Raw genomic sequence first — 23,344 nt, forward strand, 5'->3', positions numbered from 1 at the left:
ATCAGCCGCTGAGGCTACCGTCAGACCCAAACAAACACATGTGAACGAACAACCGATTTTATGTCTAGATGATGGGCGTAGAGTGTATACGCTTAGGTTGAGCTCCAAATGCAGAGTTTATAGATGTAGAAGACGTGTTTTCCCCACGAGGGTGACTCGAGGTTAATATCAAACTCTCGGGGAATTGTGTGTTAAGGGTTTATTTCCTTATCCTTCTCTTATAGAACTGCAAAAGAAATCAAAATGTTTTGTGTCCTCAACCTCACCAAGTGGTTGTGAAGCACAAGGTGTGAGCAAAGATGTGAAAAGATAATAAATGCAAACGAGAAATAAATATGCAATGATATGGATGGTAATGCAACGGTGCTAGAAAACACTGCGGTGTGTGAAACTAGTGGGATAGATCTCTCTACTTGCACATCTCCATAAAACAACTTGATATGCAAATGTTGGTAAATAAATATGCAAGGATGGTGGAAACAATAATGGACGATATTTTTGGGTTTTGTATTGTGAACGCAAGAAATAAAAGTGTTTTATATTTTCGGATTTTTAAATGGCTAAAAATTAAAAAAAGTGTGTATAAAGTGTTGGAAAGATGTTTCTTATGATTAAAAATAGACTGGGGTTCATAGTTTCACAAATGCACTCTCTTTTATCAAGTGGTAGACAATGGAACACTATAATTGACATATATGATTGCAACATAAGGGTTCATGACAAGTTAGTAGTTATATGGGCATCACGTCCTAACATAGAGCTCTTTTGTGTATTAATCTCTCTTATATTCCACCAAGATGCGAACTAAATCATAACACCATAGTAATTAAGATAAATCAGAGTATAGCATTAAGTTCTATGACATGAAGTTAAAATAAGACCATGCTAGATCTAGTCATGGAGAAGTGGCAAGGTTACCTCACTCCCGGTAGCATGTTATTCTCTTTTGATGGGTTCGTTGCATGGAAAACAAAAAAATTCCTACCGCGAATAAAAACAAAACCAAGATCCAATCTAGAAAGATGCAAGATCTAATCTATCAAGATCGAAGCAAGGAGATGTATGTGAGACTAACCCTCGAAGATTCCAAAGCCTACGAGATTAGATCTCGTTGTTGATGTAGTTGATCATCCAGTGCTGCAATTCGGTAGCACTTCCGTACTCGGTCGTGCGTACGGTGTCGATGAAGCCCATCCTCTCCCCGTTCCAGAGGGCAGCGGAGGTGTGGTAGATCCCCTCGGAATCCCAGCAGCACGACGGCGTGGTGGTGGTGGTGGAGGAGAAAAGCTGCAGGGCTTCGCCAAGCCGGTACAGCACTATGGAGGAGAGAGGGGGGCGGCCAGAGCTAGGTCTGATGGGGTGAGCGCCCCCTGCCCCCTCCCCTCTTTATATAGGGGGGGAGGTCGGTTTGGGTGGCCCCCCAATGCCCCAAACCCATCTAGGGCCGACGGCCAAAGGGGGGAGGGGAATTCTACCCCCCCAAGTTGATCCCCCCTAGGGTTTTGGGGAAAACCCTAAGGGTGGCCGGCCTGAGCCTTGAGGGGCATGTGCCCCTGGCCCATTAGGCTAGGGTGCATCCCCTCGGCCCATGCTAGGCCTCCTAGGGTCGTGGGCCCACTGGTGGGACCCCCGGAACCTTCTAGAACCTTCCTGGTCTTTCACCGGAAAAATCCCGAACTTTTCCGAAACCTAGAAATCAACTTTCCTTATATGAATCTTATTCTCCGGACCATTCCAGACCTCCTCGTGATGTCCTGGATCCCATCCGAGACTCCGAACAAACTTCGGACTCCATCTCATATTCCAAATCTACTTATGCTACATCGAACCTTAAGCGCGTCACCCTACGGTTCGTGAACTATGCAGACATGGTCGAGACTCCTCTCCGACCAATAACCAATAGCGGGACCTGGAGATCCATAATGGCTCCCACACATTCAACGATAACTTAGTGATTGATTGAACCATTTACATACGATACCGATTCCCTTTGTCACGCGATACTTTACTTGTCCGAGGTTCGGTCATCGGTATCTCCATACCTTGTTCAACCTCGTCACCGACAAGTACTCTTTACTCGTACCATGGCATGTCATTGATAACGCGTGAAGCACACGTCCGTTGGGAACCCCAAGAGGAAGGTGTGATGCGTACAGCAGCAAGTTTTCCCTCAGAAAGAAACCGAGGTTATCGAACCAGTAGGAGCCAAGAAGCACGTGAAGGTTGTTGGTGGAGGAGTGTAGTGCGGCGCAACACCAGTGAAACCAGCGCCAACGTGGAACCTGCACAACACAATCAAGTTACTTTGCCCCAACGTAACAGTGAGGTTGTCAATCTCACCGGCTTGCTGAAAACAAAGGATTAAGCGTATCGAGTGGAAGATGGTGTTTGTTTGCAAAGAACAGTAAAGAACAATGATTGCAGTAGATTGTATTCAGATGTAAATGAATGGACCGGGGTCCACAGTTCACTAGTGGTGTCTCTCCAATAAGATAACTAACATGCTGGGTGAACAAATTACAGGTGGGCAATTTACAAATAAAGATTCAATACATATCAATGATGATTACTATGAGATTTAATCAGGGCATTACGACAAAGTACATAGACCGCTATCCAAGCATGCATCTATGCCTAAATAATCCACCTTCGGGTTAGCATCCGCACCCCCTCCAGTATTAAGTTATAAACAACAGATAATTGCATTAAGTATGGTGCGTAATGTAATCAACACAAATATCCTTAGACAAAGCATTGATGTTTTATCCCTAGTAGCAACAGCACATCTACAACCTTAGAACTTTCTGTCACTGTCCCATATTAAATGGAGGCATGAACCCACTATCGAGCATAAATACTCCCTCTTGGAGTTACAAGTATCAACTTGGCCAGAGCCTCTACTAGCAACAAAGAGCATGCAAGAACATAAACAACACATATATAATAGATTGATAATCAACTTGACATAATATTCTAGATTCATCGGATCCCACCAAACACAACATGTAGCATTACAAATAGATGATCTTAATCATGTTAGGCAGCTCACAAGATCTAAACAATGATATCACAAGCGGAGAAGACAACCATCTAGCTACTGCTATGGACCCATAGTCCAAGGATGAACTACTCACGCATCAATCCGGAGGCGGGCATGATGATGTAGAGCCCCTTCGGTGATGATTCCCCTCTCCGGCAGGGTGCCGGAGGCGATCTCCTGAATCTCCCGAGATGGGATTGGCGGCGGCGGCTCTAGAAGGTTTTTCGTATCGTGGCTCTCGGTACAGATGGTTTTGCTACGAAGGCTTTAAGTAGGCGGAATGGCGAAGTCGGAGGGGTCACGGGGGCCCCACACGCTAGGGCCGCGCGGGCCCCCCTTAGGCCGCGCCGCCCTAGTGTGGCGGCGCCCCGTGGCCCCACTTCGTTTCTCCCTCGGTCTTCTGGAAGCTTCGTGGAAAAATAGGACACTGGGCGTTGATTTCGTCCAATTCCGAGAATATTTCCTTTGTAGGATTTCTGAAACCAAAAACAGCAGAAAACAACAACTAGCGCTTCGGCATCTTGTTAATAGGTTAGTGCCGGAAAATGTATAATAATGATGTAAAGTATGTATAAAACATTCAAGTATTGTCATAAAAGTAGCATGGAACATAAGAAATTATAGATACGTTTGAGACGTATCAAGCATCCCCAAGCTTAGTTCCTACTCGCCCTCGAGTAGGTAAACGATAACACAAATAATTTCTGAAGTGACATGCTACCAACATAACCTTGATCAACATTATTGTGAAACATATGAGATGGATGGAGTGATCTGAAGCAAAAGATTGCTAACAAAAGATGATGACTAAACAAATGAATCATATAGTAAAACTTTTTATGAATAGTACTTTCAAGACAAGCATCAACAAGACTTGCATAAGAGCTAACTCATAAGAAATAAATTCTTAGTAGAATGCATTGAAGCAACACAAAGGATGATTAAGTTTCAGCAATTGCTTTCAACTTGTAACATGTATATCTCATGGATATTTGTCAACATAGAGTAGTATAACAAGTGCAATAGGTAAACATGTAAGAATCAATGCACACAGTTAACACAAGTGTTTGCTTCTAAGATAGAAAGAAGTGGGTAGACTGACTCAACATAAAGTAAAAGAATGACCCTTCGCAGAGGGAAGCATGGATTACTATTTTTGTGCTAGAGCTTTTATTTTGAAAATATAGAAACAATTTTTTCAACGGTAGTAATAATTCATATGTGCTAGGTAACTATGTATCGAAAGCTTATAGCAAGTTGAACTTAATGACTTGATCTCATGCTACGCTTATTTGGGTGTATGTCCATTATATCATTCACACAATGACATAACCTTGTTATTAACAACATCCAATGTTCATGATCACGAAACCATGATCATCTATTAATCAACAAGCTAGTTATACAAGAGGCTTACTAGGGACTCCTTGTTGTTTACATAACACACATGTATCAATGTTTCGGTTAATACAATTATAGCATGGGATGTAAACATTTATCATGAACACTAAGATATAACAATAACTATTTTATTATTGCCTCTTGGGCATATCTCCAACATGTTTATCCCTAGTGAGGTAACAAAATAAGGTAAACACCCGAGTGGATCATGGAATTTCTGTCACTTTCACCGCACTAGCCACCCCCGTTACTCCATCTAATGCATGCGTTCTTCCTCACACACACTCACACAAGTTTGATATGAACAAGTAAATAAGAACGGGGTACATAAAATGCATCTACTTTCATAACTAAAACAAAACTATTGCAATCTCAAACATATATTATCTCATAAAAAGATCCACCACAAAGGTATTACATAGATGACCGTAATCATGTTCAGCAGCTCATACGGTGCTAATTAGTGAAGCTCAAAGAGAGGAGAGATACATAAGTTACTTCCACAAACCCATAATCTAGGGGTGGACTACTCCCTCTTCATCATGGTGATGATGGTGGAGGCGTTGGAGGAGGTGGAGACCACGCCGGCAGCTCCCCGCCGGAATTTCCCCCCTCCAATCTGCATCTCTAGGTCTCTGTTTTCGTGTTTCTATGTTTCGGCAACGGTCCCTTCCGAAAGGCATCGGGGGAGTACTTTTTATATACGTTTTTAGATCAAGACGGAGGCACGGAGATGAAAACGTACGACATCGGAGGCTCGAGGGCCATGATGGGGCACCCCACGTGGCCAAGGAATTTGGCCGCGTTGGCCTACCCCTTTTGGTCCTCGGACTTTCTTTTTTGCTCTTCCTTGGCTCGTACTCCTTCTTCCTTCCAAAAACTGATCCTCGTAAAATCTCAGGTGATTTAGACGTTTGAGTCCCTAAAACATCAAAATATAGAAAAAGAGGTTTTCTAACAGTGCAGGGTTAATTCCAGAAAATATGGAAACTGTAAAATATCCCCAAAATCAACATAGAACAATGATATAACCCTTATATGATGCAAATATGATTGAAATATAAGTAATAAATGCAAAGTTCATGTATGTATTTTACATGCATCACTAGACCCTGCCTAAATGGGGCGAAAGAGGTGCCCGAAATGGGTTCGATCGGAATTTCCCCTTCTCTCTCTCTCTAGTCTAAAGTGTTTTGAGAGTCTCCCAAAGAGCACCGAGCCGAACTAAGGCACCTCTCGCTAGCGTTGCTGGTTTGAGATGGCTGTGGGAAGGCGCCGAATCTAGTAGGGTAGATAGTAGTTTAGGATTTCGTCCCGTGGTGGCATTTTGGAGTAGGATGCTCGATCTTTTTGGCCAGTTGTGGCACATCCTTGTGTGGGTGTTCTTCGCTACTTCACTCTGGTGGCAGGAGTTGGGGCATGTGAGGAAGCTGCAATTAGGCATCTGCGCAAATAAGGACTGCTCGAGCTTCTCCCTTTTGGCGTATCTATGCGGCGTCGGGCGGTGGTTGTTGGTATTCTCCGCCTCTCCAAGGAGGAAGACGGTAGGGGAGAGCTCCAGCAAGGGCTCAGTCAATAAGAGCTTCCATCTTCTCGTCAGTTCAATTTGTGCTCTTCTTGCTCACTTGGCCGGCCGTGGCAGCGAGGGTGCGATGGTCGCTGGCATCAGGCGATGGTGGGACTTCAAGATACTACAACAACCTGTTGTTCAATCTCTGTGGTACAAGATCAATCGCTGACTCAGATGGCCAAAGGGCGGCTCCTAGTTGCCACATCAACCGATGGCGCTTGTTCACCTTGATACGTTGCAAACGTATCTATAATTTTTGATGCTCCATGCTTGTTTTACACCAATTCCTCTATGTTTTATGTGCACTTTGCATCATTTTATGAAATTTATTGGACTAACCTATTAACAAGTGCCACAGTGCCAGTTTCTGTTTATTATGTCTATTTAATACAGAAAATGTCCAAAATTGTAAGTGCTCGGAAAGTTCTGGAAAAATCACAGAAATTCTAATATACCAGAAGACTCCGGGAGCCAGAAGGGGAGACGGAGATGTGCCACGGGGCAGCCATACCAGGCCCAGGCGTGGGCCTAGGCCTGGCTGCGCCTGGGGGTCGTATGGGCACCCCGTGCACCCCCTCGCGCCGCCTCTTCGCCTATAAGACTCCTGTGACCTAAAAAATCCGAAATATATCACCCTCCGTCCACGAAAAGTTCCGTAGCCGCCGTCATCACCGAAACCAAGTTTCGGGGGTCAGAAGTCTGTTCCGGCACCCTGTTGGGACGGGGAAGTGCCCCCGGAGCCATCGCCATCGACTCCACCGCCTCCACTCCGACTCCATGATGGTTTGTGAGTAGTTCTCGCATGGACTATGGGTTCTTGGCTGTAGCTAGATGGTACTCTCTCTCCCATGTGCTTCCATACAATGATCTCATGAGCTGCCTTACATGATTGAGATCCATATGATGTAATCGGTGTTGTGTTTGTTGGGATCCGATGGATTGACCATTATGTTCAGTATATCTTATAATTTTGTGAAGTATTTGTTGCTGCAATATTGTTACGTTTAATGCTTGTCACTAGTGCACGAATGGCATGATCTTAGATCTAGGCTCTATAATTGTTGCTTAGATTGTATCTATAAATTGTATGCACATGTCTTTGTCCGGAACCCGAGGCCCCAAAGTGATCTCGAATTGGGAAAACCGGAGGGGATGGCTTTGATATGAGGATCACATGTTTTCACCAAGTGGTAATGCTTTGCTCCGGTGCTCTATTAAAAGGAGTACCTTAATTACCAGTAGTTTCCCTCGAGGCCCCGCTGCAAACGGGCTGGTAGGACAAAAGATGTTATGCACGTTTCTCATTGCGAGCACGTATGACAATATATGGAAAACATGCCTACGATATTAATAGACTGGATATTTTGTCTTAATGCTAAATTCAATTCTGTCAATTGCCTAGCTGTAATTTGTTCACCCAACACTTGTTATCTGGAGAGTTACCACTAGTGTAGATCGTCGGGAACCACGGTCCTTTATTTCATCATCATTGCTTTTCAATCAACTGCGCGCTGGGATATTTTCCAGTGCCATCGCCTCTGTGTTACTGCTACCGCTGTGTTATATTGCTCTCATATTACTACTGCATCATATTTTCCTGTCAACACGCCATCAAAGTAGTACCAACTATTTTATGGCGCCGCATCATATTACCACTTCTTTCAGATCACCCTGTTGCTAGTGCTTTTCCAGGTGCAGCCGAATTGACAACTCCGCTGTCAAGGCTTATAAGTATTCTTTGGCTTCCCTTATATCGAATCAACAAATTTAAGTTTTACTTGTCTCGAAAATTGTTGCGATCTCCTATACTTGTGGGTCATCACACCTCCATGTGGAGGCCCTACAAGGACGCCAGGCGGCACACACTTTCTTCTCCGAACCAAGTTGTCTAGTCCCCGGTGCTAGAGTAGAAGGTCGCCAGGGCCGATCTCCTGTGATGTAAAAGGACCCAATGGCTTTTGTCTTGTTTCTTGCAAGTCTTTTCTGCTAAATCTAGGGTCTTTGTTGTACTTGGTTTCTTTATTGAGGACCTTCCTGTAAAATGTAACCGCACCGTTCTATTGAATGAAAGTATCTAGGCCCTTCAGGAGTTCAAGACCTCTCCCGGTTCAGAAAAAAAGGGTTCGGTCAACACTATCAAACAGAGCTTGGCTCTGGTGGTTAGGTCCCTTGTGGTGGAACCAGCCCACCCAGGTTCAAGTCCTAGACTTGACATGGGTGTTTGCATTTACCTGGATTTATTCCAGGATTTAACCGGCGCTATGCTTTCAGTGGCAGGTGACGTGCCCGTCAACAGCGAGGCGCCAGTGGTGACTTCGTCAACCTCAAGATATGCCGGCTCAGTCCCTCGGAGGTGCTCATAGGGGTAGGGTGTGCGTGCGTACGTTCATAGGGATGTTTGTACGTGCGTGTTTGTGAGCGTCTGCGTTGTACTGTGTTCTAAAAATAATAATCTTTATCTTGCTGGCACGTGCATGCTAAAAAATGGCCGGGAGAGATGTACGAAAAGGGCAAAATAGTCCTCCCCCGGCCATTCTTTCGAGGGTATTCAAACTTCAAAGCAGTACCTATACGATTAGAAAGCATCATGCATGGTAGAATATCGCGTGGAATGTTGACCGGTCACTGCTCCACCAGATAGATCATTTGACTTGGATGCGGCTGCTCAAAACTAATTAAGACCGGTTTAATCCATGAACGGCAGCCCAATTTCGAATTATCTATTCTTTTGAAGGCAATTTGGTAATTATCCCCTCATGTAGCAAGGTCACTAGTCTAGCTTATATCGTTTTGGAAGTCTTTTCACTGACTATCGGTAGAAGATACTTTTTTCGTTGTTTCTAGAGTTAAAGATACACGCTCTCAAGGACCGGACTCGTTCAGAGTTCAACTGTTAATTGTGAGTCTGGTTTCCAGATGGATGGAGTGTGATACTCCCTCCACTTTAAAATAACTGCTTAAATATGAATATATCTATATTTAGATATATTTTTAGGTAATTATTTTAAATTGGAGGGAGTAGCATTTTTTGAAGATTGGTCGTGCATGTTGGACCTTAATTACCATTTGATGACAATTTTTGATCGGAACGTATCTCGCTTTGGTGGTGCGCGGAGGGCGCATAGAGTTGTGCGCCTCGTGGATCTTCTTTAATAATCCAATTGATTTTCGTGTTCGTTAGTATGGTTTCCTCTTTCAATCTACGGACCTCATCTTTGGCGATATTTATTGTTTTCGTGCGTTTGTATTTTGAGGATGCCTTACAACGACGACTTTGGATTTTTCTACTACCAGATGTCCTACTACGACACGCTTTGCCGCCTCCGGTGGTGGAGGGGCGATGATGCTCATGCTAGTATTTGTAGTCATTGGTAGGTGATCCAGAAATTTATTTGAAATTTTATTTTTGAGGGTTTTTTTGTCCTACTATGAATAATGCACTTTTTTGCAAAAAAAAAATCCTCTATGAATATCGAGATCAATTTTGATGGGTGGTGCTGAGCGTTCGACATCTTGATTTTCGTGTCCCCTGCTCCTTAGCTCCACTACTGCTTCTTAGCTAAGAGGCCAACCTACTATAATTTGAAACGGAGAAGCATGGAGTAGACTGTTAATTTATCCATGTACCTAGTTTTGTCTAGATATGTATCGTTCAAAACCGACAGTGACGAAGTGACACGTGAAACCATCTACTCGTACTTCTTCAGGCTGGCCATAGTGGTAAGTATCATGTTGTAGTATCATGCATATGATACTTGTGTATGGTACTATCTTCATAGTGGTTTGTATCATGAAGTAGTATCATAGTTGTATTATATTTATTACTTTTTAGAATCTCAATGCAAATGTGTGCACAAGATTTTTTTGGTATTAACTTTTCTCGTGACATGCACTATGATATAGTATCTACCTATGTTACTCTAATCTCCTCTCTCTTCCTTAATTAGCTGCCACATCAACATTTTGTGGGACCAACTTTTCTCGTGACATGCGCTATGATATAGTATCTACCTATGTTACTCTAATCTCCTCTCTCCTCCTTAATTAGCTGCCACATCAACATTTTATGGGACCAATGTGTATGAGACTGCTCATAGTGGGAGTAACATAGGTAGTAACATCACACACTTCAAAGCATTTTGGTGACATGGCATGACAATAAATGAAGAAAGAGAGTGGGGTGGTAACTAGCTATGTTACCATAACATCACACTTCTCAAGACAAGATGAGTCTACAATCTAATTAATATAGCATGCATGATACCATATATATGTAACTACCCACTATGAAGGTAGTAACATAGGGTAGTAACATGCACCATGTTACTACTCTATGTTACTCCCCACTAATACTAGCTATGATACACTATGGCTAGCCTCAAATGCACCGCTCTACAAAGGGACGTCTGACCGTTAATTTCCCCCATTTCATTAATCGGCCAAGTTAGAAAACTGACGGCGAAATCTCGCGGCATCGCGGTAGTACTTTGCATATCCAAAATTTCTTTTGTCGTCCAATCCCAAAGCTCGAGTATGTTCGTCAACCTAGGAGCATGCGCCGATAGCTTGCGAAGCTGAATACCAGCCCGTTTTCTTCTTGCCCTTGACCACTCCCCGTTGTTGACAATCTCATCTTGACGGTCCGTACGATGTCCAAATTAAGTCGTGTGGCTGCAAGAGCCACCACAGACAGACCTGATCGGCTAATCCCATGATCCTTGTGTCTGTTACTTTGCTGTCATACAGTACCTGCGCACCTGCACTCTTGAGGCACACATTTGCTTATTTTATGTATTATAGCTAGCTACTCCTTGTTGCACCCCCAACTCTCCAAGAATTCGATCAGCTCCTGCTGGCGGCACCCTTGGTAGACTGGCGAGCGCCACTCTGTCGACAGCGGAGTCACGTCGAGGAACTGAAACCTGTTATTTCGGGCTGCTCGAGGAATCGAAGCCTGCTATGTCGGGTTTGAAGCTACGAAAACGTAATGTGATGATTTTGTGTATTTAAACCCACAATTTTTTGCAGGAAGTTTCACTGTTTCAGTTACCACTGAAAATGAGGATAGTTTGACGAAAAAACGGTGTAAAACTCCGGTATGAAATGGGGTTGGGCACTAGCAAAGTGCCGAAACTGGGAAAATGGAGCTGTGCTCCGGTGTCCCCCTCCCCTCCCATCATTATCAAAATTGAAAGGAAAAAAATTAGCCCACGAAAGGGTATCGATAGATCCTAGCCATCCACACGACATCAAAGTTTGCAAAGGAAAAATAATGGAGCAAAATCCCTCAATCAAAGCGATGGAGGAACAAAGTGCCGCGGGAGGCAAGGAACCGAACATTCAGGACCACGAAGTGGGCGCTGATAGGAACCCACAAAATTAAAGCGAGAGCTTGCACACCGTTATGATTTCTGAAGTTCAATAGATAAACTTGCGCACAGACTGAAGATCCAAGTGCACAACACCTGCATCTATCGAGACCAACATGCTTGCAGCAATGAGGAGTGCTTCGGTGAAGCTACAAAAACGTAATGTGATGATTTTGTGTATTTAAACCCACAATTTTTTTGCAGGAAGTTTCACTCTTTCAGTTACCACTGAAAAAGAGGATAGTTTGACGAAAAAACGGTGTAAAACTCCAGTACGAAATGGGGTTGGGCACTAGCAAAGTGCCGAAACTGGGAAAATGGAGCTGTGCTCCGGTGTCCCCCTCCCCTCCCATCATTATCAAAATTGAAAGGAAAAAAATTAGCCCAAGAAAGGGTATCGATAGATCCTAGCCATCCACACGACATCAAAGTTTGCAAAGGAAAAATAATGGAGCAAAATCCCTCAATCAAAGCGATGGAGGAACAAACTGCCGCGGGAGGCAAGGAACCGAACATTCAGGACCACGAAGTGGGCGCTGATAGGAACCCACAAAATTAAAGCAAGAGGTTGCACACCGTTATGATTTCTGAAGTTCAATAGATAAACTTGCGCATAGACTGAAGATCCAAGTGCACAACACCTGCATCTATCGAGACCAACATGCTTGCAGCAATGAGGAGTGCTTCGGTGCCCCCCCTTTAACTCTATGGTTCTGATCTATGGAGCCGCTCCAGCTTTTTGTACAAATATGTGGGAGTTGGTTCCGCGGAACAGGAAACACGGAGCGGCCATTTTTTTACGTCTCACTGCCACCGGTAAGTGACCAACACGTTACGCATGTTTTATCTTTCTCTCTCTCCTCGGCAACATAAATTTTTATGAAAGAAACTAATTCATACGGAGAAAAGAATTAAGTTGATAGCACCTGGTAACATGTTCATGTGGTTCTTAGCAATACGAAGATCATAAAAGATCAAAAGCTTCCTCCACCTCGGACCTGATCCGTGCGTGGCGATTGATTTGGTGATTAACCCACACATGCACTTGGGGCTGACTCGATCGTGGCTCTGCCCTATAACGATCGGAGCTGAATAAAAATACTCGGCAGATTGAAGCTGCAACTCGATACCGAGATGGAATCGATCTTAGGGCGGCCATGTATGGAAAGAGCAGCAGCAAAAAGACTGGCTGGAACTCAGATGGCGTGAGAGAGGAGGGGGAGAAAGATAAGACGTGCGTAACGTTTTGATCACTTACCGGTGGCAGTGAGTCATAAATAAACAAATGTTCTATGTTTCCTGTTCCGCGGAACCAACTACCATGTATTTGTACCAAAAACTGAAGCAACTCCATAGATAAAAAAAAACTAAAGCTGCTCCAGCTTTTCAGAACCATGGAGCTAAGGCGGACACCGAAGCACTCCTCGCGATGAGGAGTGAGTTCAGTAACTTCTGTGCTTGGAATCACTGAGCTACTAGTCTACTAGCATCTTTGTTCATCAAGGTCAATTGACATTTTACTGAATCAAAAACTTGGCAACGCCACACTGACAAAAACTGCGGCAAGCATAGGAAACCCGAGCCGGCCTGGCCTGAAAATCCTAGGCCAAGCCCTGCCCAACCATGCCTTCGGGCTGGGCCGAGAATATTGCGTGGACTCGTCCAGGCACTGCTCCACCAGATATCCATGCTTCTCCGGCTGGTTGAGCGGTCAAAGCTGTCAAGGACCGGACTCTTTCAGAATCCAACCATTGTTGGATGGATTGGGTTCCAGCAGGGATTGCAAAGATTGATCGTATCATTCCGGACCTTAATTCCCATGCCGCAACATACATTTCATCTACTAGAAAGATCACGTCGATGCATGTAGTTTGTGCAATAATCGCATATGCTAATTGCTAGCCAGACTTTGTTTTCATGCGATATGCAAGGGCAACATTTTGAGAAAGCACAGAAGGAAGACTTGGTATGTGCCGATTTAAGTTGTGGATGATTTGTTCTCTGTTACCCAGTTCAGACCATCGGATGACAATTAACAAGACAATGGATGCTGCTTTATTAGTATTCCTTTCATGGTTTCCCATGGTTCACACTGCAAGGTGCGCCTCGTTGTCATGTTGGTCTTCTATATGCGTGTGACAAGTTGTAAAGGCGGAATTAGTCGGAACAACAGGTCAGCTTAAGTCGTCACTAATCTAGTTTCTTCAGTGGGAGTGCTTCCCGTTATTGGTTAGTGTTCCAACAATTTCTTTTGAATAATTTTTTTTCCCACTATCCATCTCAGAACCATTCGACTAAGCTGTTCTTCGTAGGATGGGAGCCTTATTTTCACGCGAAACCACCACAAGTGGGATCGATTTCCATTATAGGATGGGAGCTTTGAATCAGCTACATTACTAATTCTACATGTGACTTTCAATGGTAGATCAAATTGCAGGTTATATCGGATTCCGTGTTGAAGGTGCCATAGGCTTAGCCAGAGAGCCTCATATACACACGTGAAGCAGATGCATATTAATCCCTGTGTTTGGCACGGATGACCTATGCATATTAATCTCTTACCTCACAGGAAGCATCATCATTCCAACTTCGGAACTCAAATTTCAAGGGCAGGCGGCAGAGCCATCACCATCGGTGACGAGCTGAAACCATCCAGAGCAGTCCTAGCTACTACAAACGCACGGCAGGGTATACATAATACTGCTATGTATTTATAGGCAATGATGCAAGCGACGTCTGACCTTAATTTCTCCATTTGATTAACTGCTCAGCGTGCCATATCTGACCGGATGCCAAGTCAATATCAGGCTAGAAATTGACTACGAAATCTCTCGGAATCGTCTACTACTTTGCGAAAGAAAAAAGACAAAGCTATATTTGTTATCCAATCAGAACTCGGGTATGTTTTTCAAACTATAAGAATATGCAGATAGCTTGCAGCGCTGAATTCCGGCCTGTTTTTCTTCTTGGCCTTGACCACTCCTAGCTGACATTCGTTTGACATCGGTAATTAAATAGACCTGATCCCATGATCCTTTGTGTCTGCTACTCTGCTGCCAGTGACCACTCCTGCTATATGCCCACCTGCATTCTTCAGACTCGGATCTGTAATAGCTAGCTGCTAGTGCTCTGTGCTCAAACACATTTGCTACTCTGCTCTGAATGTTGTGTCTTTCTTTCCTATGTGAAAGCGGTCCTTGATGCAATCCAATTCTCCAAGAATTCAATAAGCTCCTGCCGCCGGTGCTCCTGGCTGGCGAGCACAACTCTGTCGACCGCGGAGTTAACTCGAGAAAATGGAACTTCGTTTAGATGACTGCTCGAGGAACTGAAACCTGCGGCCGGAGGCGACGAAGCGGACGTTCAGGAACACGAGCCGAGCGAGGGAGAGCTAATACAAACCCACAAACTAAAAGCTAGAGCTGCAACGTTGTGATTTCTGAAGTTTTTAACAATAAACTGCGCTCAGACTTAAGATCCAACTGGAGAACACCTGCATCTGTCAAGACCTGCCAACATGCTTGCAACTATCACGTCAAGAATTTTCATGCTTGGAGTCACTCAGCTAGCACCTCCGTTGAGAAAGGTCGATTGACATTTCACTGCATCAAAACCTGGTAATGCCACATAAACAAAAACTGCAGCAATAAGAGGAATAGGGGTTCAACATTAATCGTGTATCCCAGGCTCCCAGCAAATACAAGACTTAGCAGGTACCCAATAAATTCTAGTCTGACTGAAAGACGGGTATCCATAGTTTTGCCACGAGACATACATTGAGTAACAGTAAAACTGAACCAGCCAGGAGCCCTCTCAGCGATTTGATGTTCTACACCGTTGGATATGATCATTGGACGTTCCAGATTGTACATTGGTCGTTTTTTACTTCGTACCCCCGCTTGTCCCGGTCGGCCCAACGTGGCTGGGCTGCTACTCCGAAAAACAACCTGGGCGTCCTGTGGTGACCCGGGCCGAATTTATGAAGTGCATGGCCCATGCTCTATACGGGAGGCTGGCCCAATGTTGTATCTCCGTTTTTCTTCCGCAGCCGTACGAGCTCCCCCATCGCCTCTTCCTCTTCCGAGCCCGGCGGCTCCTCCGGTGATGTAATCCCTCCCATGGCGATTACTCGTGACGCCTCGACCACTACACTTGCAGGTGCGCATCACGCGACGAATTGAATGGTCCAGAAACTGTTCGACAACGGCACCGGTCTCGCCTTCATCACGCAAATCATCCGCCGAGGCATCATCTACATCAACACCTCCGATGTCCACTGCCCCAAGAAATAAAGAGTCTCCTCGGTAAGTTCTTCACATCTCCATGGAGTCCGCGAACCACACGAGGCAAAGTTGCTACGCGGGTCCAAACGACGATATACAAATCGACGCATCTGCGCCCGAGAAGGTACGATTTTTTTTTTTTTAGAAAAACAGGGGGGCCAAAGCCCCCCCCCCCCCACCCCCATTTTTATTGAAAATGAAGCCAGGGTATCCAGATAGTATTCGGGAGTAGTCAGAGAGACTCTCCAGCAATTTTACAACCAAAAACTGAAAGTACAAGATGCAGAAGCGTCGAAGCTGTTACAAGGGGAAGGTCCAGCCTACTCAGGCCTGAAACCAATTGGTGTTGGCGATCAAGAATCGGGAGTAGTCAGAGAGAAGGTACGATTTGTCTTTCAATTAACCGAGTGATAGGATTTATTGTTATCCGCTTGACGGTGATGAGTTTTTTATAGTGTCAGATGACGAAACGATGATGAACAGAGAACAGGTGGTGGAGAAGAGGCGGTGGTTGAAGAAAATGGTGCTCGATCAGTTGCAGGAGTAGAAGACAAGGCTCTTCGCAACTTCTTGGAGGTGATTTTTTGTTTTGTTTCATCCACACATGTATATTGGACTTTCTAGCTCCTATTTATTAGTTCTTTCGTCCTCTATTATGAGCCTTTGTTTGTTTGTTTACGTTTATATACTGCTTGGCTTGTATTCCTTGGCAATGAGTTCTAGATTTCTTGTTCTTTTAAGAATTCGGGGAACAAGCTGATGAATACCTCATAATATTCCAGTGACGAAACAGGCTCTCAATCCTTGACCTTCTTGCTGTCCCCTGGTTTGTAGGTACACAGACAATCATACACATATAGCTTAAGGATGGATGCAAGACCTTTTCTCTAATTGAGCATAACGACATGGTGTAGAGGTAGATGCAGATGGTTAATTCTGTCAAGAAGTGTGCACCAAGGTTTGATGGATTGAAGGACATATCAAATGTGCAGAGCGGAACCATTTGTACCATGTGCTAATCGAGATGAGGGAAACCACCAGGGTGTTCTGTAGGTTCCGGTCTCAAAGTCCCTCAAAGCATCCTTTAAGGTTGATCCATCCAAGGAAACTAAGTTTCATTATTTTTCCCTAGAGAAAAAGAGGAAGATCTACAGATTTGGTCATGTTTTTGGACTGACTGTTGAAGGTATTAGATGTACCTACTCTGCTTGGCATAACCGAAAATTCTATCGATTTCATATTCATGGTTTTGTAACATGGAATGGAGTAATAATTTAGCTAAATTAATGTTACATGCATTTACTTTCAGGTTTCGTTTAGGAGATTTAATTATATTTTCATACTATGTTGTATCTATTGGATTATATTCTAATTGCTTCCTTCCAAAGCTGTAATATCCTGAAAGCTTGCCAGCCCTTCTTATAGTAAAGGATTTTTTTTTAGGTATATAGTAAAGGATTGTTTGTATGCATCTTCGCACATAGGCAAACGGAAATATTGAAAACCTTCACCATAGAAGGTGCATAATAATCCAAAGAATAGGAGTGTTAAGTATTGGGCTCTGTGGGAACAGTTCTTGTCGGTCACATGTATATTTTTGTAAGCTTCGAAGTACGCAGTTATATAATGAAAAATCCAGGGCCTTCTTGATGAAAACTGTAAAATTTGAGAAAACGCTGAGAAGGTATATTTCCTTTGTTCCTCTTTTGTCCTACTTGTGTGGGGGGGCGGGGGGGGGGGGGAACTAGACACTGAGGTGCGTTTTCTTTCCTTCTGTTGTTCGTTTTTGGCTCGCAATAATCCTGCACAGAAGACAAAAAATACTGAAATTGTCCGCACCGGAAATCATTTAATACATAGTGGCAGCACTTATAATTCTGTGCCCAACTTTCCCTTTGAAGTTTCTTTCCTCACTCGCCCCAGTATTTTTGTAGGTTTCCCAATTAGAGTTTGATGAAATTACTGGAAACGTACAAGGTTAAGTAGTTTGGTTAATAATTAAACTTTTGTGTAGTTCATTTTATTTTATTTTATCTTTTGACCAATTTAGAATCAGTAAGTAGCTTTGCCTGATGGATTAGAGTTACACTCAGTAGTTGTATTATCAAATGCCGCTCTGTCGAGGACACGTCTGATGCGAGTCTCTGAATATGAATGGGCAAAGTTTTATTAGGTCTAATTTTGCAGGAACGGTGAGGAAACACCAGCTGCACTCAAAAGGAAAAGTATTATCTCTAAATATAGAAAACGACTGATACAATTTGCAGTAATATTTGATTTCAGAAGAGAATGATTAGTTCAGTGACTATATGTTCAGTTTACTGCTCATCTTTTACTACTTCTACAAAGTCTACTACAAATCGCAGATGGTAGTTCTTACGGGAACTCTAATACCTCACCGTGGACTCATTGTTTGAGAGATAAAAAATCTTTATGGTTTATTACTAATCTTATTAGAAATATAATCATGCAGTCAGGAGCAATGACTCCTGCCTTGAAGGCATGTCTGTTCGAAAGAGCGCTCTGGCTCAGCTTTACCTGACCGTTGCGGACTGGCTGCCCCTTGACCGTTCAGGTTTGCTCATCTATGTTGTTCAGAGAGGGAAGTGTTGATTTTCCTTTAGATTATTCCCGTGCTTATCCTGATTTTTGAGAATGCCAGAATAATATTAGTAATGGTTGGTGTGTACAACTGTGAGTTCCTGATATCCCCCTTTCTTTGTGCTGCCAAGATATGAAGCGAGCACAACAGTGCCATCATTTCTGTCATAGTGCTTATATGTTTTGAAATCATGAAGGCCATGTTGGAAAGATGGCGCTCTCACTCTTCATGGCTGGTGATAGGAAACTAGCGAATAGAGCAGCTTGCTCCCTCAAGTAGTATTCAACTTTTCAATCTTTGGAATGTTTTAACCATGATTATTATGATGTTTTCAACACTTAAGTTGGGGTTCTCCCTCTGAAAAGAAGTGTTAATTTGTGACTTGATCAACAATAATGTGTTGTATAAGCATCATACCAAAAATATTTATGCGAGAAGTAATGTTCTTGAGTGTCCTGTATGAATAACAACGGTTGTCATGGATACAACTAAGTGATATAGCATTCCTATGTGGATATAGCATTCCTATGTGAGAAATTATACATCAAACTTTTTTCCACGCAATTTTGTATATGATCTAGACTTTCCTGCATATTTTCATTCTTCTTTTTTTTAATATGGGCGGGCGCGGCAAAGCGCGCATCCATGATCTAGTGCAGACATATAGTAGAGAGGTACTAGTACACATGTAGATAGTACTAATTGGATTTGATAGATAGATTCATAGTTATCATGACCATTAGCCGGAGTGATGTTTTGGAACATGGGAGCATATGCTCCCTTTAGTTTAAAATGCATCTTACACACAGTTTGAATTTCAAAAAAATTGAAACGAAAAATTCGCACGTACATCTTCACGGGCTACACGCTTACAAAGTTGTTTCATAAAAAATCGACTTGTCATGTGACGTGTGTAAAAAAGATAAAACTCAGTGCTAAAAATAATGCTTTTTACAAGATAAAATTTCTCTTTTTTACATAGTCCACAAAAAATGTTGATTTTTCTTGAAACTTGACGAACACACATATATTATGAACATGTACATGTAAAAAAATTTGCCAAATTTTTTTGACACTTCGAAATAAGATTTTTGGTAGAGGGAGCATACGCACCCAGGAGCCAAATTGAATTTCTGACCATTAGCCACACTACTAAACTGTCATGATAATATCTTTGACTGCTTTCAGCTCGGCCGGCAGGAAGCTAGCAGCCAGCTCCTTGAGAACAGACGGGCAGCTTCTTTTGAGATGCTCGTAGCCATCACTTGCCATCATGGCCTCCAGATTGGAAGGAGAAGCGAGGAACTCGAAACAACTTTGCTTGATTCTATGGAAGCCATGCTGCTCAGCTAGAGCTAAAGTGGTCGCCACAATGTCATTGTCGATTAGGTCGCACAACCTCTCCTCGCATATCAGCTTCAGCCTCTCGATGTTGTACCTGTCCGCCGCCACCAGTAGATGGCCAGCCATCGCGCCGTTGCTTTGCGCATCACCTCCAGGAGTCGTCTCATGAACAAGGAGTGAGTCGGTGTATATGAAGTGCAGCAGGGACTTGAACACATCACTTTCCATGTCGCTGATCTCAATTGGACCGCCGGCATTCTCCTTCATGGCGCCGAAGAGCTCTGCTCTGAAGACGGATGACCGGGCGGCAAGCACGGACCTATGAGCCGAGAAAGTCTGCCCGCCGACATGAAAGGTCACGTCCACTCCATCTGCGCTCTTTAGGAGGTCGCCGAGATGCAGATGCAAGTCGCTCGGAGGAACCCAAACAGACCGACTGCCTTTGTGGATACGCCTCACGACGGTAACATCGCATCTGATGCTGAAACTATCATCTCTTAGATGAACTGAACTCTCAAGATCAGCCTTCTTTATAAAATCACGGACACCCCAAGTTGAATCTTTGGTAGGGAAGATGTTTTCATCTGTGGTACGGCTGTGTGACGCCACTGCTTCCCCATCCTTGTCGAGTAGGCTAAATCTAACTTTCGCTTTCACATCCTTGGCCATGACTGAATCAAGAACAAGAAAAACAGATATAGAATTGGGAAGATTTTCAGCGGGGCAACCGTTCGGGTAATACCTCACAATCCAGTTGTGACCTCCGACTGTAAATGGGATAGATTTCACGTACTCGCCATGCTTGATTCGCTCCTTGATACTTGAGTACCCATCTACCTTGATCACATACGAACTTTCCTCAGATCCAGCTACAATGGCAGCAGAAAGATTGCAGACCTCTGACATTCTGGTGGTGGAATAGGTAGCTTGGGGAGTTAGATTGATCTGTTTGAGAGCCGATCAATAAAATCAAACGGAAATTGTATCCTATAACAACCTCGGTCTAGATCTTTGGGTCGGTACGTATGATGATATTTACGAACCTAACTACCTTCACGAGGAGACGAAGGTGATTTTTTTTTTCTTTTGCATATGGCAACCTCCGGGCTTTTAATCAAAAGAAAAGTCCAGCAGCGTTATCATCTTGAAAGCTTCTTTTCTTTTAAAGTTAAGATCATTATCATCGTACCACTAGCTAGAGACCAACCTTTATGAAAGGAAACACCACCCCGCGTAACGCACGAGCGTCCGACGCGTGTCAGCTGAAGAGTCATCCGCGCGACGTGCCCACGACGGGGTCCATCTCAGCGAGACCGCAAACGAGCCGCGCGCCCGTGACCGATCGAGTACACCAGCACAGCCGCGCGCTCCGGCATCGCGAGACGCGAATACGGCATCCGCACATGCATGAGTACGTGCACGAGCCAAGGCACCCATCAGCTAGATAGCTATCCATCCATAACATGCATCGGTCCATCTAGTACCGTTATATTTCAGAGACAAATACATCTACGTATAATATGCAAGTACAAGTACGTATAAAAAGCACGAGCACAATTTAATTACGTACGCAACGCGAGTATAGTTGTGTACAAACACACAAGTACAGTTGCGTATGACATACGAGTACATTTGCATACACGGGCGAGTACAAGTACGGTCGCGCACACGAGCAGGTACAGTCACGCACACGAGCAGGTACGATGCCGCAGCATAATAGACGAGTATGAGCTAGCACACACGGGGCGAGTATAAGTACAATCACGACACGAGGAGGTATGAGTCACGCACAACATACGAGTACAGAGAGAACACACGAGCGAGTACAAGTACAGTCACGCACACGAGCAGGTACAAACGCGCATACGAGCAGGTACAGTCGTGAACACGAGCAAGTACATGTACGTAAGTACAGTTGGCGCACACGAGCGGTACAAGTCGCGCGTAAGTACAGTGTACGATCCCGCACACAGCAAGTACGATTAGCGAGTAAAGGAAAAATTGCACCAAATACACTAAAAACAGAAGTACTTATCAGTTGAAACACGAGTACAGTTAGGTACACACCACAGGTACAATCATAATATTATTGGAAGTACGAAAAAAAGTATCTCCAAACCTATCAACATGGGATCTAGTTTTGAAGATCTCGACGCGAGGATCTCAAAAGTGAAAACGGTTCGCAATTTGGACTTACGGTTCTCAAGATATTTCATTTTGAAAAAAACGAATCTAGAAGAAAAAGGGAAAAACTGACACAACCCAGTCTTCTCTCTCCTCCCCCATCCCCACCTTGCTTCCCCTTGCGACACGTGGCGAGCAGGGAGACCACTTCCCAGGGATTTTCTGGCACCACATCGTGCCACTTGTCGCGTGCGGAGCGAGTTGTCTTCCCTTCGCGAAGGTCGGCCTTTTTTTAACGATTTCGTCATTATCAGCTTGAAAGCTGGCGACGAGGCTGCACACCCTAGGTTGGGGGTTGGGTCGGCCCAGCGATGCTTTTCTTTCTATTATTTCCCTTTTCTATTGTTTCTTTTCTTATTTTTCGTTTTGCGTTTTTTAAAATTTCATTTTTTTATACTGAACTTTTTTAAACCTTAACTTTTTAAAATTTAAATATTTTTCAAATATGAACATATTTAAATTTTAACATTTTCTAAAATTTAGAAAAAAAATTCAAAGACTTATTATTTTCGAATATGAGCATTTTTCGAATTCGAATTTTAAATTTTAATTTTTAAAATTACAAAGCTTTTAAAATTTAAACATTTTCAAATTTGAATAGTTTTATTTTTTTCAAATTTAGACAAAAGGAAAAAAAGAAACACAAGGAAAGGAAATAAAAAAGTAACGAAAAACAAACAAAAAGAAAAAATAGAAACAGGAACAAAAAAAGAAAAAAGAAAAAGTGAGAATGGACTAGGCCCAATACCCGACGACGGTTGTGCGATGGTTGGTAAGAGCATGTCTAACAGGCCCCGTATTTCGCTGCCCCGTATAAGTCTCTTTTTTCGCCCCGTATCGAAAAACTGCAACATTTCGAGCCATTCCGTCTAGCAGACCCCGTATTTCGCCCCGTATTTTCAAAAATAAAAACCCCGGAAGTTCATCTTCATTGATCATACTAGGGATCATACATACATATTGATCATACTACGGATCATAACTAAGCAAACCTACGTCTAGTCATCAAGGATGACGTAGGGGATGAAGGCGATCCTCGCCGCCTCCTCCCGCGCCTCCCGCGCCTGCCGCGCCTCGAACTCCTGGACCTGAGCGATGGCCGCCGCCTCCTCCTCTGCCTCCGCCCGAGCTTTCTCGGCGGCATCCGCCTCGGATAAGGCGAGCGCACGGCGGTAGGCCGCCTCCTCTTCCGCCGCCTCCTCTTCCTCCTCGCCGCCTCCGCTTCCTCCGCCGCTGGTGCTGCCGATCGTCGCCGCCCATGCCGCCTTGGACGCGCGGTCGCGGTGCCACTCGGCGAGCCACTTCTCGAACGCTTCGCCGCTCATCGGCTTGAGCGGCGGGTCCTGCTTGTACCACCGCCCACCGGCGGCGTACTCCCGGAGCGGCTCCGGCACGTACCGCGCGCCGGCGTACTTGCAGGCCGTGCGACGGCTCCCGGCGGCGGAGTACTTGCACTTCAGCGCCCACGCTTCCTCTACGGTGTCCGGCGAGCGGGATCGCTTCGATCCGCTCGCCGGCGAGGCCCTATCGCGGCGGCGGGAGTCCATCCTA

General features: G+C 44.2%; 1 protein-coding gene and 1 long non-coding RNA gene across 3 annotated transcripts; one reads left to right on the forward strand and one right to left on the reverse strand.

The window, feature by feature from the left end:
* Nucleotides 1-15,443: 15,443 nt before the first annotated feature.
* Nucleotides 15,444-16,997, forward strand: LOC124706156. Of its 2 annotated transcripts, none has more exons than XR_007004321.1 (3): nucleotides 15,444-15,787; nucleotides 16,119-16,239; nucleotides 16,498-16,997. It is a non-coding gene; the product is annotated as an uncharacterized LOC124706156 (long non-coding RNA). The 2 variants fall into 2 exon arrangements; XR_007004322.1 differs by having other exon boundaries at nucleotides 16,125-16,239.
* A 2,420-nt stretch (nucleotides 16,998-19,417) lies between these two features.
* On the reverse strand, nucleotides 19,418-20,515 carry LOC124707927 (BTB/POZ and MATH domain-containing protein 2-like). Its single transcript, XM_047239611.1, has one exon. The coding sequence runs from the start codon at nucleotides 20,513-20,515 to the stop codon at nucleotides 19,418-19,420; it is 1,098 nt and encodes a 365-aa protein (XP_047095567.1).
* Nucleotides 20,516-23,344: the final 2,829 nt, after the last annotated feature.

The sequence above is a fragment of the Lolium rigidum genome, chromosome 4 (genome assembly GCF_022539505.1).
Source record: "Lolium rigidum isolate FL_2022 chromosome 4, APGP_CSIRO_Lrig_0.1, whole genome shotgun sequence".
NCBI classification, from domain to species: domain Eukaryota; kingdom Viridiplantae; phylum Streptophyta; class Magnoliopsida; order Poales; family Poaceae; genus Lolium; species Lolium rigidum.

What these genes read in the sequence shown, in the direction of transcription:
- LOC124707927 (XM_047239611.1), bottom strand. Translation starts at nt 20,515, where the DNA reads ATGTCAGAGGTCTGCAATCTTTCTGCTGCCATTGTAGCTGGATCTGAG.